General features: G+C 42.4%; 1 protein-coding gene and 1 long non-coding RNA gene across 2 annotated transcripts; one reads left to right on the top strand and one right to left on the bottom strand.

Moving 5' to 3' along the window:
• Positions 1–6,040: 6,040 nt before the first annotated feature.
• LOC120695983 lies at positions 6,041–6,545 on the bottom strand. Its single transcript, XR_005683970.1, has 3 exons — positions 6,380–6,545; positions 6,188–6,298; positions 6,041–6,099 (listed from the first exon to the last, which is right to left on the bottom strand). It is a non-coding gene; the product is annotated as an uncharacterized LOC120695983 (long non-coding RNA).
• A 5,102-nt stretch (positions 6,546–11,647) lies between these two features.
• Positions 11,648–18,263, top strand: LOC120670838 (glycine-rich RNA-binding protein 2, mitochondrial-like). Its single transcript, XM_039951010.1, has 5 exons — positions 11,648–11,814; positions 12,016–12,137; positions 12,294–12,362; positions 12,459–12,565; positions 17,383–18,263. The coding sequence occupies exons 2-5, from the start codon at positions 12,029–12,031 to the stop codon at positions 18,016–18,018; spliced, it is 921 nt and encodes a 306-aa protein (XP_039806944.1). The 5' UTR covers positions 11,648–11,814; positions 12,016–12,028; the 3' UTR covers positions 18,019–18,263.
• Positions 18,264–19,218: the final 955 nt, after the last annotated feature.

The following is a 19,218-nucleotide window of genomic DNA, read 5'->3' as shown; positions in this document are numbered from 1 at the left end:
GAGATAAAAAATCAAGTGAATTATAATTTGGAATGGATGGAGTACCGCTGTCCAACTCTCACGGCAACAGCTTCCAAGCATTAGCTTTAAATTTAAATATGGTTGATACCGCAAAAAAAAAGATTTAATATAGTTGGTGGAAAGGCGGGTAATGAATCATGACCCCACTTGACAATCCAACTTAATCTTTATGTATTTTTAAGTTTAAAATTGAATAAAATTAGAACTCATCCCTTTTAGAATCCGATCCATAAATTATCTGGACTAAATTCCGAGGCCCTTTGCCGCCCCCTTACCCCGCCTATCAAGGATCAAATCAAGTTTGATATTTAGCATTCTCATCCGTGCCAACTGTAACAATGTGCATGTACGGCTCTAGGCTCTAGCGTCTGTTGCGGAGTACTCCGTATACTAGTAGTACTTTGGATGGGTGCGTGTGTAGAGTAGCACCGAACGGACAAAGATCCGTTCCGTAGCAGCGCGGGACCCTCACCGGATAAGGTCGCCGTTCACTCCTACACTGGACTAACTGGAGTAGCCCAGTAGGTGTAAAGTAGAAGGCGCGCGCATCAGCGCACCCAACGCGCGGCTCTCTCGTCAGCTTGCAGAGATAGATCCGGCCATCCGGTGAGGAAGAAGCTGAGGCGAGAGGAGAAACTGAGCCCACCAGCATCGCAGCGCAGCGATACCCCCGGCCGCGCGCGCGCACTCGCGAGAGGCACCGCCGCTCGTCAGGAGATGATCCTTGTCGCGATCGTGGCGGCGCTGCTGGAGGATTACACGGCGGCGGTGGCGCGCGCCGTGGAGCGCCTGCTGTCGGCCGCGGCGCCGCGGCGCATCCTGCCGCGCCGGGTCCGGTTCCTGGTCCTCCACAGCCTCCCCTTCGCGGCCCCGCCGCCGCCGCGGCCCCACGCCGCCGCCGTCCTCGCTGGCTGATCAGCTGGAGTGGCAGCTTTTGCGTCATGGGCGCACGAGAGTTCATCTACCACTGCTTTGGTTTGCTTCCCGTTCCCCTGGATGTATAGATTAAAAGCGCTATGTATGAGCGTATACAAACGTAGCGCAGGTTGGGAAATCGTTCGTATTCGTCTGCAGTATATATGTGTTTTGGTTCTTGGTATTCCCAGACGTGTGATGTACAAATCTCGAGCAGATTGAGTTTTCCTCCCCCCCCCCCCCCCCCCCACACCCTTTTCTGTCCAAGAGAATGTAAATGACCTGTGTTTATCCCTTGCCCCATACTTGTTGCTAGAACTCGGTTCTTATGTATGTAAAAAGCTCCTTTTTTTTGCGAGAAGAAGAGAGCTCTATTACTCAGAAAAGATGTTACCTCGCGGTTACTCAGAAAAGATGTTACACAACACACCTGAGCATCTCTACACAAACTAGAGCTGCAAAACGCCACACGGCCGAATGCCAAGTCCTCCGTTTAGCCAGCTGTCCAAGTTCATGCGCTACACAATTACTTATATGTAAACCTCATTTGAATTCATCCATCTAACTCATTACATTATGGCTAATTCGAATTAGTTACATTCAGCTATTTAGAAGAGTTTTAACTCGTCCCTTTCGATCCTCTCAGTTAAATGAGTGTAGCGGGTGGATACAACAAACCCAGAGTGCTAACACGGTGCCACTGTGTGCGTGTTCGCACATGGACTCATGGGGCCGCTTCGGCGCTTCTACCTAGAAAGTGCAACAGATATCCTGTGGCTCTGCCTTGTGAGGCCCACGCCTACTTGTAAAATGGTTTCTAGATTCTTTCAATAACAGGTTATACTCCAGAAAATGGAAAGATTACTAAAACGGAATCTATAAATTCCTAGAAAAATCAAGCTAAAGTCTATGTGCTCACACCCATAAACACCAAATGCAAAGAGTATGAGTGCAGTTAAATTTTTTTTACATGATACATTGTTTCTTTTGAAAAAGTAATTGTTACCTACAATTGAATGTTTGCTCTTGATATAAATAATTTGGAAAATTTAGAAATATGAGAAAAGAAATCATTGAATACATGTATATTATTCGCAGATCCCAAAATTGAATATTTTGAGTGTGACATAGGAACAAAGGGAGATGAATATTTGATTTTCAACACACTAGAAATGTTGCATTAGAACGGAGCACTTTAACACCATATAATGGTCCATATTATTTATAGGTGTAAATATCTCCAATATGCTTTGCAAAATGTCTTGTTCCATTTTTTGCATGGCTAAAACATAAATACAATCACAATATTTAAGAATTTCTAAAATGCAATAAATTTAGTGATTCACCTACATCATAAATTCTAAATCGTCTTGATGAAAACCCAATACATATTTGTCACCAGCAATACTTTGTGTATATAAGAAACAAAATCTCTAAGGTAATATGAGGGTTCACAATCTACTAAGGAGCAAATGTATTTTCACATCTATAAAATCTATAAAGTTAGTCCCATTAAGAGTCATTTATTTTGATTTCTCTGAACCATGTTAAGCCACATCATCTCAATTAGTATTGTCCATTGGATCTCAGCAACTAGTATAATCTCTACCATCCATACAAAAGATACATCATTAATAGATGAACATGAAACATTTACTCTGTCATGCGTCAGGGGCAATTTGTTGGGCACTACCATTGAGCATTAAGAGGCACTTTGTTGACTACTACCGCTGTGCATTAAGGGGCACTTTGTTGACCACTATTGCTGAGCACTAAGTCTCTTAAAATCTCCACCATACGATCAAGATTAAAGAGGCTGATTGATTGTACAGCTCCCTGAGCTTGCACATATATACATATACATTTGCCTATGCCAGGGGCACCACGGAGCTCGTGTGTAGCTTCCACTATCGGACGCCACGTTTTAGGCGGCAAACGCGACGTGACCATCGGCCAGGAACTGGCGGAGGATCTAGGGCCCCACACCGCTGGCCTATGCAAGCTGGAAGATGAGGTCCATGTTGCTAGTGGTCTGCTTTTTTTCCTTGGCGCAAGATTTACTTTGCTTTGACATTGCTAATCTTAGTCCCACAAATTTTCTTATCTTTCCCTCAAAAAGAAATTTTCTTATCTTTCTGGCCTACCGTAAGTTCCTAGAAGAAACAAAAATCACGCTAATTTGTAGGTGGATTATCATACCATCATTATATCTGACTTCATCTTAGAAATGATGATGCTCTCAACTAACAATCTGTAAGTTGAACAAAAGGTGTAAAAAATATTCTCTTTTGCTTCAGCAATGCGGAAAATAAAAGCATCCAAAATAGAGAACATGTTTCACCAACTTTCAGAGAGAAGATTCCAGAGGTCAATTAGTGACAAGTTTTTGTTATTAAAAAACCAACATTTCATATATTTCAACAAATCTTGATCAATATAATAGTACATGCTCTCCATTGTGTTTTATCTAATTTTTTATATCTTTTAGTCATAATTTATCAAAAAATTCACTCAAATCCCGCAGCAACGCGCGGGGAATCACCTAGTTTCACATAATAAGCATCACTCTTCCTCGATATCTTACAACGCAAAACAAATAGAAATAATAGGGAATTGACTGTTGCAAACATAGAGCTTACATTCTTTTGCTAACATATAACTTATATTAGTGTGTGTACTTTTTAATAAGCACCACTTTCATTCTATTCCATAGTGTAAAAAAGGCTCTCATGGAATCAATTGTAAATTTACATATAAAAAAATTGTTCAACAATAAAGCTCAATAAGGTCCATATAATATGCATGTAGAACAAAAAAATAATAAATAACCATTAATTGCATGTTCAAAAAAAGAGAATTATCTAGTACTGAATGCATAGCCCTAGAAGTTGAAAATTCAATATTACTGACATTATTTATCTTCAAAACCCATCGTACGAATGACCCTAACAATTATCTAATTCTACGATTAAGGATCCGTTTGGAATAAAGGAACATAAAAGAAAACACAAGAATGGGAGGAAACACAAGAATAGAAAAGGAATGTAGTTGCAAAATAGAGGAACAGAAAAACACAGGAATTTTTCATGATGGGTGTTTGGAACGTAGGAAAAGAAAGAGCTTATGAAACTTAGACTTTTATTATAATCTCATCTTTGTTATACTAATTGAGTCCTCCTGGAAGAAACAGACTAATTGAGAATATTATTTCTTACTGTATAAGGTAGAGGCAATTTTTTTCTAACCCATAACTACTTAAACCTATAGAACTGCTGGGTTCTCTACATGAATGAATATGCTTGGAATATCAATTCTTTGTATGACCCTTTTAAAGTTTACTCTTCCTTTCTTGGCCTTTTTTTTCAAAACTTCCTTATATGGTCTCTTAACTTTATGTTCTCCCTAACCTGACCCTTCCGTTAGTTTTGAGTGTTAACGATCTCTCAAATCGTTCACCATTCGAGATCCCAAATGTGCCACACAAACATTTGAAGCTGACGTGGCATGCCACGTGGAGCTACGGTGGCAAATATTTTAAAACCCTCAATTTTATTTATCTTTAACTTTTGAGTCCATTGCTCCCGCCACGCGCCACGCTCCACTGCAACATCCTGCTGGTCCTAGCGGCCTAGCCGCATCCGTGCCCATCGGCATGCTCTGGGTGGCCATACACTGGGTCCTCATCTCCACGGGTGCGTGGACGCCATAGTGCGGCAGTAGCGTGGCACGACGGTAGCCACGAGGGATGCAGCTGTAGGCATCGCGCGGCGGCGGTCGGAGCGGGCGGCCATCTCTACGGGTGCGCGGGTGGTGGCCATCGGCGTGGCGCGGTGGCGGTTGCGGGAGAGGCCAGCACGTGATGCAGCCGCGGGGCGCGGCACAAGAGCGGTCGGCGCGGACGACCATCTCTATGGGTGCGCGGGCAGCGATCATCGTCGGCATGGTGCGGCGGTGGCCGCAGGAGAGGCCGACACGGGATGCGGCCACTGGCGTTGTGCGGCGGCGGCTTGCGCAGGCGGCCATTGGCGTGATATGGGATGTTGTGGCGAGGGTGGGCCGATGTGGGAGGACCGGGCGGCCGCCATCATGGCCAACAGCCTAGCTATGCCGCGTCGCCGCGCGGGATCGCGGCAACCTTCCGCGAGGTGAACAACGACGAGGAGCTGCCGCGACGAGCTAGGCTGCCGAGGTCGGCGGTGTGGACGCTGTGGGCGATGCCGTGGATGACAAGATATGGGCACAAAGTTGTAGACTTGTAGTTGGTTATCGGTCATCGCACTCGCCATAGGAAGTGACGGCAACGGTGCAGCGGTTATGGAGTTGAGCTAGCTCCTGGCTCCTGCATCGTGTTTCCCCACGCGGAGGCACTACTCCAGCACCCCACATCACCGCCGGTTCGTAAGGAGTATCACCAACGGTTCGGAAGGCGTTGGATTTATGTCATTGGTGATGAGGGGGCTATCACCGCCGGTTCTAGAACCGGCGGTGATGGGTGGCGCATCACCGCCGGTTCAAAAACCGTTGTTTAGAACCGGCGGTGATGACTATTTTCCCATAAAAAAATATATTCAGATATCAATAATACAACATTTGTATAACATATATAATATATAATTATTACAGCAGAATTGAACCATAAGATATTATACATTGAAATCAAATGAGAGAGTTCAAACATCATAATAAAAAAAATATAGAGTCCACACATCAAGTTTAAGAACATCTAGTCCATACACCAAATATATTACAATGCTTGACAAGAATGATACGATCTAGATATTACACCTAGATTATGCTGTACTCAGATCCTGGCTTCACCACGTAGTCCACAAGCCATCCGGCTAGTTCTTCTTGAAGTGCTACTAGCTCGCCCATGAGCAATTCACCTGAATCCAACTCAGTGTTCTGAAAAAAATGTCACAACAACAAGATATTAAACAAGTTAGATAATTCAAGACACAAGAACATATATCAATTAACCATTTCATACCAACCATTTCGGCGCTTCTGCAATCGCCGGTGTAGCAGTGCATGTAATGCATTACATAGAACCCACAGTGATCGCCCGGAGGCTGCTTGAGGATGTATTTAGCCTCTTCTACAGTGAAGTCTCCCCAAAAAGATCTATGGATTTTGCTTTTCTTACGGTACTTAGCGAAGGCCCTATATATGAGCGAAATTATGAAAGAGAAATTGCATGAATAAGATACACGACATTGAAATATCGTATAAATTCACTTGCTTTACTTACTTGTTGAGGACATCAATGACGGGCTGGATTAGTGATAATGGCCTCTTTCGTGAGTCAGAAACCTCGATTCGACTATCGCTAAGGCTGATATCGAGTAGGACATGATGATAACTGTATATAAGACACAACAAAGCAAATTAATAATAACCGTGGTCAGAATAACTTTGATATGGAATTAAAAAACAAACTTACAAGCAATTGTATGAAAGAAGTATGGATCTTTTATCATGCATGGAGAGGAAAGCTTTGTACAAGTAGTCAACGGTACTTGGTAAATTGACTGTGTTCTCATGTACGGTGCTAGGGTCCAAGAAGCCTATATTGTTAATCCCACATCGTCTACATTTGTGTGACTCCATTTTAGAAAAAAATAATGAAAAGTTAAACATGCTAATGAGTGATAAATGATGACAGATGATCAGTAGTGAGGATACTTACACAGTCCACAAGGTCATAATTGAGACGTCGAGAGCAACCTGTTGGTAGAAATGATACAAGTGCTCGAAATCAACCCACACTCTGCCTCCCCCCTTATGAAGATCTTCATCAAGATAACTTGCCCCAAATAGCTTACTTTTTTGCATCTTGTACCAAGAATGCAACTGTCGCATTCTTGTGGGTAGCTTCGGGATTTGTTCTGGGGCCACCAGATCTTTCCCCAATTCAAATTGTCAGGTAATCGGTGGTAGTGGCAATGGTTGTTTCCACCAATCTTCTCCATACTCAATTTGAAGAAGTTCTAACTCTGTCATGTTGTACCATCAAAGGATTTCTTGTTCATCCCTTGGGAGGTAAACGTTCATCCCTTGTACCATCAAATGATTTCTTGTTCCGGCGATATGGGTGAGTCTTTGGAAGGAACCTACGATGACCCATGTAAACCATTTTGTTGCTATTCTTCAACCATCTTGCGTCGGTATCATCCAAACAAACCACACATCCCTTGTAACCCTTCGTTACTTGGCCTGCTAAGCTTCCAAGGCCGGGAAGGTCTGTGATTGTTACAAACAACATTGCCTTCAGAGTGAAGTGTTCTCGCTTGTACTCATCCCACACCTTGACACCATCATTCCACAACTTCATTAGATCATCCACCAGTGGTTCCGAATACACATCGATATCATTTTCAGGTTGTTTTGGCCCTTGGATTAGTAATGGCATCATGATGTAGGTCCGCTTCATACACAACCAAGGAGAAAGGTTGTATATGCAAAGAGTTACAGGCCACGTACTGTGTTTGCTGCTCACCATGTTAAAAGGACACATCCCATCCGTACTCAAACCGAATCTTATGTTTCTTATTTCCTTTGCAAACCGATTCTTGTATTTGTAGTTGATAGCTCTCCACTGTGAACCATCTGCAGGGTGTCTGAAATTCCCATCAACGAGTCGATCTTCGGCATGCCACCTCATCAGCTTGGCAGTCTTCGCGTTTGCAAACAACCGTTTCAAACGAGGAATGATAGGAAAATACCAGACGACCTTGGCAGGTGGTCGTTTGTTGCGGTCACCTTTCATTGACAATGCCGATTCAGGACATTTGTACCGTGAAGCTGAGCACACTGGACATGCATCCAAGTCTTCATATTTGCCGTGATACAAGATGCAATCCTTAGGGCATGCATGGATCTTTTGTACCTCCAGTCCCATTGGGCAAATCATTTGCTTCGCCTGGTATATGTTTTCAGGCAACCCGTTAGGGCTTGGCAGCAACTTCTGCAATAAGCTTAACAAATCATCAAATCCCTTGTCTGACAAACCATTACTAGACTTCATCTCCAATAGCATCAGGTTTGCTTCAAGTTTAGACACGCTGCAACTTGGGTAAAGTGGTGTTCTTGCATCTATCCTCATCTGCTCCAACTTCTTTAGATTCTTTTCGTCAAGAAAATCCGGTTCCCCATCACGTATCATCTGGTCTAGTGCATCCACAACATCATCAGCAACTAATGTTTCCTGCATGGTTTCATTTATGCTTTCATGTCCGGTTTCCTCTACTATTTCCGGGTTAGTTGTTTCCTCCACTGTTTCATGCATGTCCTCATGGACGGAGTGCATTGTCTCACTAACCTCACCGTGCTTGTTCCAAATTTGGTAGTTGGGCATAAAACCTCTAAATAACAGATGAAAGCGGATCTGCTCAACATTGCCAAACTGCTTCTGATTTTTGCAATCAATGCATGGGCAATACACGTAACCATCATCTTGTAGATTCTTGTGTGCCTTGGCAGTCTGCACAAACGAGTCCACACCGTTGACAAATTCCAAATTTCCAGCCTTTGTACCGTACATCCAACCTCGATTCATCTATGCACACAAGAAAACATCCAAGAATCTGAATTTAGTAAAATTATCATCTCAACACATAGATTTTCAGTTTATCAAGTTTCGTAACAAATATCACACTTTAAGGGCCATCTAAATCAATTAAGAAAGAGCCTTTACTTCAATAATTAAAATATCTACTTCAATTTTTGTCAAGTTACTTATCATCAAAACTAAGAAATGCCATCTAAATTAATTAAGAACAAGCATTGACATCTCAATCATCATAATTAATAAATATCCTATAAACTAATTAAGAAAGACCCCTTACATCCCAATCATCGCAATTATGACAACAATCTAATCATAAAGAGCTAGTTCTTACCTTGAATCAAATATGTGAAGTCCAGTCCTCAAAATTTAATGAGCCTCCATGATGACTTCATGATGAGTGTTCATGAGGAATTATCCTAAAGTGAAGAAAAAGAGACTCTCCTTGATCAATTCATCACAAAATGAATGACTAATCCTAAGATAAAGGCTATGAATCAAAGGGATTGCTAGCTACAAACCTAGCACAAGTTGGTTCACTCAAACAACAAAAAAAGAAGCCCCAAGGATGAGAAATGATCCAAAAATGGAGAAAAAAGCCCTCCTTGATCAATTCATCACGAAATGCATGATTAATCCAAAGAAAATGGGTACAAAGCCAATGAATTGATGGCTACTAACCTTAGAATAAGTTGGTGGAGCCAATACATCAAGAATGGTGAGGTTTCATGAGAATTTCGGCAACATCCGGCAACAACAATGGAGGAGAGAGGTGTGGCCATCGGGTTGGAGAAGAAAGGTGGTGGGAGGAAGGAGGGGTTGGGGTTTTGTACTGTACAGGCTTATCACCGCCGGTTCGAAACACGAACCGTTGGTGATGCTTAATATCACCGCCGGGTTGTGTTACAAACCGGCGGTGATATGCTCGCAGGACATCACCAACGGTTCCTACCACGAACCGGCGGTGATAATCAGCATCACCGCCGGTTCCAACGGCCACTACGACCACCTACTCTGGACCCGGCAATGATACCTCATCACCGCCGGTTCATGTTAAACCGGCGGTGATAGCCTGTTGGCAATGACCAATTCTCTAGTAGTGAGGTGGTGACCGTGTAGCCGCACGCGCTTCCTTCCGCCTTTGCCTTGCCGTTGTTGTCATTGTCATCACCCAGCATCTGCTTCTCCAGCTCCTGCAACTACATTATCTCCTAGAGCAAAAAAAAAACCTACACTATCTCCCTCGCTGTCGCGGGCCTCGCAGCCGGTCCCCAGCCACTGCCTGAGCAGCCTGAAGGGGCATCCACGTGAGAGCTCATACAGAGTATGGCTATGGCTTACAAGAAAATTAATGCGCGCGCAGAGGAGAGAGAGAGTTACAACCCATGAGCGAATGTTTGGGTGCATGGCTTACAATGGAGAACCATGCATGCCGACCTTTCTTCTTAAGGTACTCGAGGGTTGAGTGGGTACCGCTAGTATGATCGTTGTGGGTTTTGATGGTTGAATGACACAAACAATTAAAAGCCTAATGATCTTGTTGAATTTTTGGTAGATTTTATTGTAGATGACAAAGTCAAGCTCACATCATATAAATCATGCAAAGATATGACAGGGGAATATTGAAATAAGCAAAAGAGATGCAAGTGCAATTGTATGATGTCATTGTTTGTTGACCTGCATAATCAAGAAAAGTGAAAAGTGCATAAGGATTGATCAAAGTTAAAGTATTGAGAAGAAAGGCAACCAAGAGGCTACTTGTTCAATAAGAAGTTTGTATGGAAGCTTGCATTACTTGGTCACAGCATCATCATTATAAAGAAAGTCAGTGAAATAATATGTTTTATTTGCTGGACGGTACCTTTCCGCAAATCCAATTCCACACGCGCTCGTTAGCAAGCATCCGAGCGCTCGATTTCTGACTGCCGCAACTCGCGCTCCTATACGTGAATCCCATCGACGGCTTTTATTTTTATTCTCCTTTTCTACGAGTCCACGACGTGAGTACGTGACAGCGCTGTTGTGCTGTGCCTGTGCGGCGTGCCGGTAGCCGCAAGCTCGACGTGGCGACCCGGCCGGTCGCCAACATGCTTTCTATTTTATTTCTTTTTATTCAAAACCTTCTGTCTTAATATTTTTGCTTGTAATATTTTGTCAGAATCTTTTATCCAAACATTTATGCATAACTTATAAACCTAAATTTTGTTGTTGTACAACTTATACGAGTATAATATTTTTATCACTTATTTTATGCACATAAAGCTTTTTATTCACAATTTATGAACATAATTTTTGTTATTTATTATATAACTTTGTATACAATTTTTGTTGTATAACTTTTTTAAATGGTTTTGTTCACATATACAAAATAAGTTTGTGTTATATTTTTGTTTATAGCTATTCTACATTTCATGATAAAAAGAGAAGGAGGACTTCGGTGTCCACGCACGTAGTGGTCACAGTGGACAGTGCGCTGCAGCACAAAATTAAAGGACTCAGGGCGAGCGTCCACGGAAGCCGGCTAGTTAGATTAGATTGATTATCTGATTTTAAAGGAAAACGACACAGATGGGGCGGGCAGCTGTCTGATCGATCGCCAGCAGCCGTCCTGACGCGCGCTCGCCAATTAGAAAGCCCCGTACCTTTCGCCTCTCGTGTCAAATTTTTTATTTGCTAAGGCAGCTTGAGATGTGGTTCAAAACTTTTTTTGAGCTTAGGTCTTAGGACCCCTGTAGGACCTCACATGTTGTTATGTACGAGTTCTACCTTAGAAGCTTAAGAACCCTTATTTCCAACACTACAAGTGCCCTAAGAAAAATGCATCACTAAAGTTTGGTTTGTTTAAGTATTTTATCTTAAAATATTATAACGGCGCAATTATATTTAAGTTTGAACTCTTGTTTGAAAATTATATTTTTTTAGTTTTTTTTCAAAATATTATGTTTTTTAGTCTCATAATTTGAAACAGCCCCCCAGTTTTCATTGTTTTAAGTAAAAAATCCTATGGTCTAGATTTGCTTTAATATTTGTCAATTTTTTTTGTTTTCCTTTTTTGTTTGATGCCCTCGTGGGCTGATTTCTTACATGATTTCTCGGCCCATATTCTGGCGGGCCTTCTTCTCATGGCGCCCCGCCTCCACTGGCGAAGAAGCAGCGAGCGCCGCGGATGTTGGCCGCCCCAGCGTCTGTTCCTTCTTTCTCCCGTTCACCTCTTCACCCCTCTCCCCATTCGTGGCCTTCATTTTCCTGGCGGCGGCGGCGCGCTTCGCCCGTCTTCGCTGGGCCCTTCGCCGTTGACGAGCGCCCACCAGGTACGCCCACCCCTCCTCTTCCCTTCCTGGTGTGCGAAACGAAGAACCCTAAACCCTAAGTTATTTGTGTTCGGATCTGACCCAGTTACAAGTATATACATATTGCGCACCAAAAAATGTTCTATAGTGGGTCCGCCCCTGTCTCTCACTAGGTTCCAGTGATATTTGCTCTTACCGGCTCCCAATTTGTGTGATTTGCAGGGTAATTTTGGAGATGGCGTTCCTGCAGAAGGTTGGCAATCTTGTCAAGCGGTCCACGGGTGCCAGTTCGTCGCTCTACCAGGCGGTTCGATGCATGTCCTCCTCCAAGCTCTTCATAGGAGGTCCCGGGTTCTCCACTCCACACTGCTAATCCATTTCTCTTTTAGTTTTCCTGAATGGTTGGGCACTTTTGGATTTGATTGCCACAGAATGGTTCAGATTATTGTACAAAATCATTTTTCTGCTATATTGTGCTTACTCATTTGTCATACTTGCAGGAATCTCGTATGGCACAGATGAGCACAGCCTCAGGGATGCTTTTGCAAGCTATGGCCAAGTCATTGAAGGCACACATCCTTTTTTTTTTTTTACATTTGTTCTCTTTTAGACTTATACAAAGTTTTTCTCATGTTGCGTGAAAATAATGCGGCGTTATTCTTCAGCTAGGATAATAATGGACCGAGAAACCGGAAGATCGAGGGGGTTTGGTTTTGTGACATACACATCTACGGAGGAGGCAGCCGCTGCCATTACTGGCATGGATGGGAAGGTGTGTTGCCCACAGTTTGTCAATCTGACTGGATTGAACATATCAAGTGACCATAAACCTTTTTGGTCGTATGTGTTGGTTTGCTTTGTTTTTAATTTGTGACTAATGGTTAAGTATCTTAGTGATCAGACTGCACGTAGCAATGTGTACACCCTATAAGGTGTATTTGCTAGGGATGATTTGTCTCTATAAATGTCACAATGCAGTTTTATTTTCTGAATCAGAAAATGTTAGGTATTAACTTGAAATTATGGTCTGATGAACTCATGACTTTTCGTATGCCATAACAAATTGATAGGCTGCGATGTGTAAGGATGGAGAATATAGGTCCAAATCGATGAATTGTTGATCTCCTTAATTTTATATATATTCCATAGTTAACCTATATCGGCAATGATGGGCTGAAATCTGGTTTCTATCCCATTATGCAGTATTAAAATATCATTTGGTTCAGAATAAGCTAACCGATTACTCAGCCAAATTGCATTGTTGGTTTATTCCATGTTTCAGGGCCAGTTTGTGGTTGCTGTGCTGATGTTATGCAACTTTTGATTCTCTTGCACTTGTCTCTAATTTTAAATGTTTTAGGATCTTAAAAAACTCGATCTGCGAGGGGCAAGCCGCCCCCCAAGCATTAATGTAAGTAGAAGACCTCTCACGCAGGCCGAGAAAACCCCCGAATCCCTACCCCACCCTTACACAGGGGCGCCGTAACCCATACCGTAACCCGTGTGAGAGCAGGCTGGGGTGAGCCGGGACCTATTTTCATGTGCTTTGGCATGTAGGCAGGCGAGGGGATTTTTTTAACCTCAGCCTTAAATTCGCTCACACCTAGAGTCGAACCCAGGACCTGAGGAGTGCTACTGAGGCCACCTAACCAATCCGGCTAGGCACCTGTTCGCAATGTTTTAGGATTTTGATTTGCAAACTTAATAATATAGTGCTCAGCCAAACACTTAAATTTCTATAAGCAGTTTTTCCAATAGATTATGGTAGTACCTCAATGCCAAATGGAACATATGGGTTTGTATCTCTGTTATGCGGATACTCCTAGGAGGTGGCGTATCCGTATCCGATACGTATCGGATACGGATACGCCCCGGATACGCCTCGGATACGTTTCTAGCCGTATCCTAAAAAAACGGATACGTATTTGCTTGTATACGCGTATCCGATACTTTTGGGCCAGATGGGATACAGCCCAAAGCAGTAATCAGCCCACTCAAATGCTGTTTTGGTAGTAAGAGATGATACAAAATGATGAACTTGCTGCAATAGAATTGTAGAACTAGATGAGCAGCAACTGAAAAACCCCTTGTGGAATCAATTGTGCTTTTAGAGAATGCTAGTTATAGAGGTAATGTTATATGGACATGCAAGTATTACACATCTGAGGATAGGGGAAGTTACTCAAGAGTAAAATCTCACTTGCTGAATATCTATGTGATATTTATATATAATTATTAATTATCCTAGCCGTATCCCCGTATCAGTGTTTTTTGGGAAAGTGTGTATCCGCGTATCCGATACGTATCGTATCCGATACCCGTACCAGTATCCGTGTAACATAGGTTTGTATTGGTGCTGCTGGGTCACATATGTACTTGTGATCTTGAAGTTCCATTTGATGTCGTAGACACCAATGCTACGTGTGGTGCATTTGGTTTTCTGATTTCATCTTACAACTATTAGTTGATATTACAGGTCTTAACTTGCATGAGATGCAAGAAATATAGAATAATTTTGTATAATCAAACTTACTTTTATGATTGGTTGGTACCTTAATATTCCTCTTCTGGTTTGTTTTTTCTCTCTCGAATATGTAGGAGAGCTGCGTATCATTGTATTAAGAAGAAGAATGATCCAATTACAAAACCCACACCTCACCTTGGATCAGAATGAGGAATAGGGATAAAATAGAAACAAAAGACTGTTACAGAAAAAAGAGCTATAAGTTAGGACCTGTCCAGGAATACTTCCCCCAGATAACCCAACTAGGTTGTTCGCCCTAGGCCCAGGGCACCAAGGCCCTTAGCACCTCTAACAATCCACAAATTGGCTTCATCCTTCAAATCCTAGAGAGCAGTCTGAATATTTGGGGATGATCCAGCAAACACGCAGGAATTTCTGTGTTTCCAGAGTATCCAGACACCAAGTATGACAAGAGAATTGAAACCCTTCCTATGCTGTGTTGGTACCTTCCAAGACTTTTTCCACCAATCCTCTAAGGAGATGGTTCTTCGGGTGGGCACCAAAGCGGACAGATTTAAGGGCTGGAAGATGCTGAACCAAAATTGCCAGCCAAACACACAAGAAGTGAGGATGTGTTGGGCTGTTTCATCTTCCTGGTTGCAAAGGGGACAATGATCTGGGTGCGGCAGTCCCCGCTTTAGCAAGCGATCAGCTGTCCAACAGCGATTACGAATAGCGAGCCAGACGAAGATCTTGCATTTGTTAGGAGCCCAAGCTTTCCACAGCTGCTTCCAAGGCTCAGATTGGATGGCGCCTACGAAGAAGGCTCTATAGGCTGATCTAGAGGAGAAAATACCTGGGCTTTCATGGTTCCAACTATGTTGGTCTTCAGCAGTGTTGAGCTGAAAGTCAGAGAGTGTCTCAAATCTCTAAAATACTCCATAAGACCATGCTTCTGGTTTGTTATATATAGTAAATTATATTCTAGGGTAGATCCTTAAACTTGGACAAGCGTCTCATCTAGGTCTCTGAACTTAAGAAATAACCATTTATTCCGTTGAACTTGTATAAATTGGGTCAGCAGACTTCCAAATCTCTGTTAATTGTGAATGAAATAGGAGAAAAAATCTTGGCTTATTCCGAATTGTTGTTTTAGCGCACCATCATCAATCGAACTGATGAAAAGTTGTTGTTTGTAATTTTAAGATAAATATTCAGTACCTTTTTATAAGTTTTATCATCTCTCTTCTAATATTTCTGATTTTCTGATCAATTATTTTCCCAAATATAACTTAAGAAAAGTGAATGTGCCATGCCATCAAAACCTGTGAATTAAGCTGGAATTGTCCCTGCTTTGACACAGAATACCAGTGAAAGAACCAGATTTGCAACATATGTGAGCCTAATTTTCATGGACTGAAGTGAGATTATCATGAAAGTTTAGGGATTTATGGTGCATTTTAAGGTTTTATACATAACATATGACAATGGTGTATTGTGGTTAGTGAACATGAAAAATAAGCTAAATCTGTCAATTTGTTCTATTGGAAATGCTTACATATGGCAATAGGAGAATTTGTAACAGCTGAGGAGCTAGGATAGCTACGGCACTACAATTAGGAAAAAGGAAGTTATCTTCTATGAATCCCTGTCTGGGCCTGGCATAACTAGTAGTGAATTCAGTTATTTAGTGGTATATTAACTGAGTTGGGAGGCTGTATTGCCTCTGTGCACGCATCATCAAGATGAAAAAAAGAAGTGTCTTTAGGCATGCCACTAAGTAATCAAAGGACCTAAAAGTATAGAAACATTTAGCATTATTGTACCTATGTTTTAAACTGGAAGAAGCATATAGTCACAATCAAGCCTGACAGTTTTTGTTTTGTCACAGGTGGCTTTAACTTGTGTGCCAACTTGTTTCTTAAATACAGTGCGTTAATAGTAGGGATATTAAGAAAGCTCGAGGCTCGCGAGGTACTTGAACTCAACTTGTTAATAGCTTGATTCAAGCTCAGCTTGACTGAAAAATGAGCCAAGCTAGAGCCTGCCATCAAGCTCACGAGTCATGAGCTCCGGTGAGCAGAGTTCGAGCCTCGAGCTATTCAATGAGCCTTGTTAATTTTCTCAATCCACGTTACACTGTGTTGGAATGCAGAGGTGTGCAGCTTTTCAGAGTTCATACACAGGATCATTCATGTGATGGTGCAAGGTCTGAATATATCCCATGTGTTAGAAGATAATATTTCCAAGTTTAGAAAAATATTTTTTAGGGAACAAGTTGTCTCATGCTCATTATCAATCAATTAAGCAGCAAGGAAAATAGTTCATTTCTAAAAGCTACGATGATTTTTTGTTCTATGCAAAAAGCAAAACAGCGAATTACTTTCTCTTTTTCATCTGAATTTGTTTCGTACACGTCTATAGTCCTTTTCCCTTTCAAATTCCCTAGTTCCTTTCAAGTTATGTTGCCTGTTCATCCTCTGCACTGTAGCTACAATGAAATTGAAGGTCTTAGCAGGAAGTTCGGAAGATTTGAGTTTTTTTTGTTATTGCAAAAAACTCCAGTGAAATTCCTAAGAAGCAGGAAGCGCATTATGCCAACTCCCCAGTATTTTTTTTTCCTTCTGAAAGGAACTCAGAATACCTGTGAAGATCAGAAAACAGAGCTAGGAAATAGTGAGGTCACTGGAGTGGCTGGAAATTTGAGCATATAATATATCTGTGTAATGATCGTCAAAACCGTAGCTCCTTGTTCATCTGAGATATACATATGCTTTCTGGGAGTAATGAAAGCTGGGGATACCTGGTAATCGAGGGTAAGGAGCAGACAGCATCATTAGCATGGTAGCCGTGCTGGAAATGGGATGGATTGAATTAAATATTGATGGGCTAAGAGCAGACAGCAACAAATGTGATTTGTAAAGTGCCTTAATTTTTTTTGGCAGTATATGATGCAATTGACTAACTGCTGTTCTGTGTGCTCTTTAATTCACTTAATTTTCATGTGATGAAATTGCACAGAATATCATTTTTCCTAATATTTTATGAGGTTAATTTGTCATCATGTAATTCTGGGTTTGTGTTCAAAGCTTAATCTGATTTGTTTAGTTGTTTTGCTGCATCAGGATTTGCAGGGTCGGATAGTGAGGGTGAGTTATGCTCATGATCGCGGTAGCCGTCCTGGTGGAGGCGGCTATGGTGGTGGTGGATATGGAGGTGGCTATGGTGGTGGTGGGTATGGTGGAGGCGGTTATGGCGGCAGTGGAGGATACAGTGGTGGTGGATATAGAAGAGGTGGTGGTGGAGACTATAGCGGAGGTGGTGGGTATGGTGGAGGTTCATATGGTGGATATAACGATGGTAATGCTGGCTCAGGGTACAACACTGGTGGAGGCTATGGTGTTTCTCAAGGTGGGCAAGGTGGGTATGGTGTTGATACTGGTTATACTGGTGGCACTGGTGGATATAATGATACTCCTAGCAATTATGGTGGCGATAGCTTCAATCAAGGGAGTGGCACACCTAGTGCATATGGAGGTGGGAACTATGGGGCAAGCAACGACAGCTTTGCAGACAACGCCTCCAACAATGCGGCTGTTGGCAAACTGGATGACTTGTTAAGTGATCTCAAAGTTGACGGTGCTGGCGAGTCTGAGGGAGAGGTTGAGGCTGAGGACATGAAAGCGGAAGGCCAAGATGACTTCACCCAGGATGATTTGAAGGACGAAGATGAATCAGACAATGCCAACAAAAGTAGTTAAACTCGGCCCCAGGCAGGAGGTGAAGAGATTAACTGGTTATGGGCCGCTCTCTAGGTAAATAAATGCAATGCAGTGACTATCTCCTACATGCATGTAAGTCTAGAGTTTCTGTCATAGCTATGTTCCACTCGTTGCGTGCTTTCGCTGTGTATGCTGGACTTTTGATGTGTCATGAACACTTGCACATGCTTCCGGATGTATGGAATTGCACTTGTGCAGTTGTATTGTGGATGCAATATATTGAATTTCCTGTTCTTTCGCTGGTGCTAGCTGGGGCTGCTGCAGATCTGCCGTCGTGGTGCTTGGTCGCACGGAGGGCATCTTTCTGCACCATGCATTCTATCAGATCACATTCAGCTACAGTGGTCAGACGAAACCGGACGACGCAGACAACGAAGATCATTGCCAAGTAATTTTCTGATGAATAATACATGTGCCATATTTGCATTCCCCCCCCCCCCCCTAACAAACTGGGTCACTACACGTCATGCTGTTGAATAATGATCCACCAGTTGACCAATACACTACTGACATGGTGTGGTGGCGATCTCAACGCCTGTAAGTTTCACTGATTCAGCTGCTACGCACGGTAGTAGACGTACTGAGATCGAAGGCCTCCTCACAGACGTGTCGGAGTGGTCAAGGTTTGCAGTCCTAAAATCACAATTTTTTCGTCTCCCACGCGCGCCGTTAGTTTGCTACCCGCCCCGTAAAAGCTCCAATCACCAACTCCTATGTGGATCTCTACTCATGTCAAGACTATCATTACAGTATCGCACACATACAAATGCACATGGTAGCCAAAGCATCTCATAGATTCAATCAAGGTAGCATAGGGGTGAAAGGAATAAGATAGATAAATAAATAAATAGGCTATGTAGGTTCATCTCATCATAACAGTAATAAAGTGATAGCATATCTAGCATGCAATGCCTAATAGATATTCAAACAAAGATGGGCGTGAACCTGATGGCTCCTTGTAGTACTCTTGGGTCTCTTGGTAGTCCTGGCTTCTGGTCCACTCCTCGGCGTCAGGTCCTATTCATAATTACAAATAAATATAGGGGCCAAAGTGCAAGAATGCACAAAACTGCTCAAAATAAGTTTCAACTCACAACAAAAGCTAGTCTAATGAGTAGATCATAATTTTAGAAGAATTATGAAACTAGTTTCATAATTTTTAGAGGTCCGATAGACTTA

The sequence above is a fragment of the Panicum virgatum genome, chromosome 2K, assembly GCF_016808335.1.
Source record: "Panicum virgatum strain AP13 chromosome 2K, P.virgatum_v5, whole genome shotgun sequence".
Classification (NCBI taxonomy): domain Eukaryota; kingdom Viridiplantae; phylum Streptophyta; class Magnoliopsida; order Poales; family Poaceae; genus Panicum; species Panicum virgatum.
Note: the sequence above shows the minus strand (reverse complement) of the source record. Positions and strands in the feature narration are given on the sequence as shown.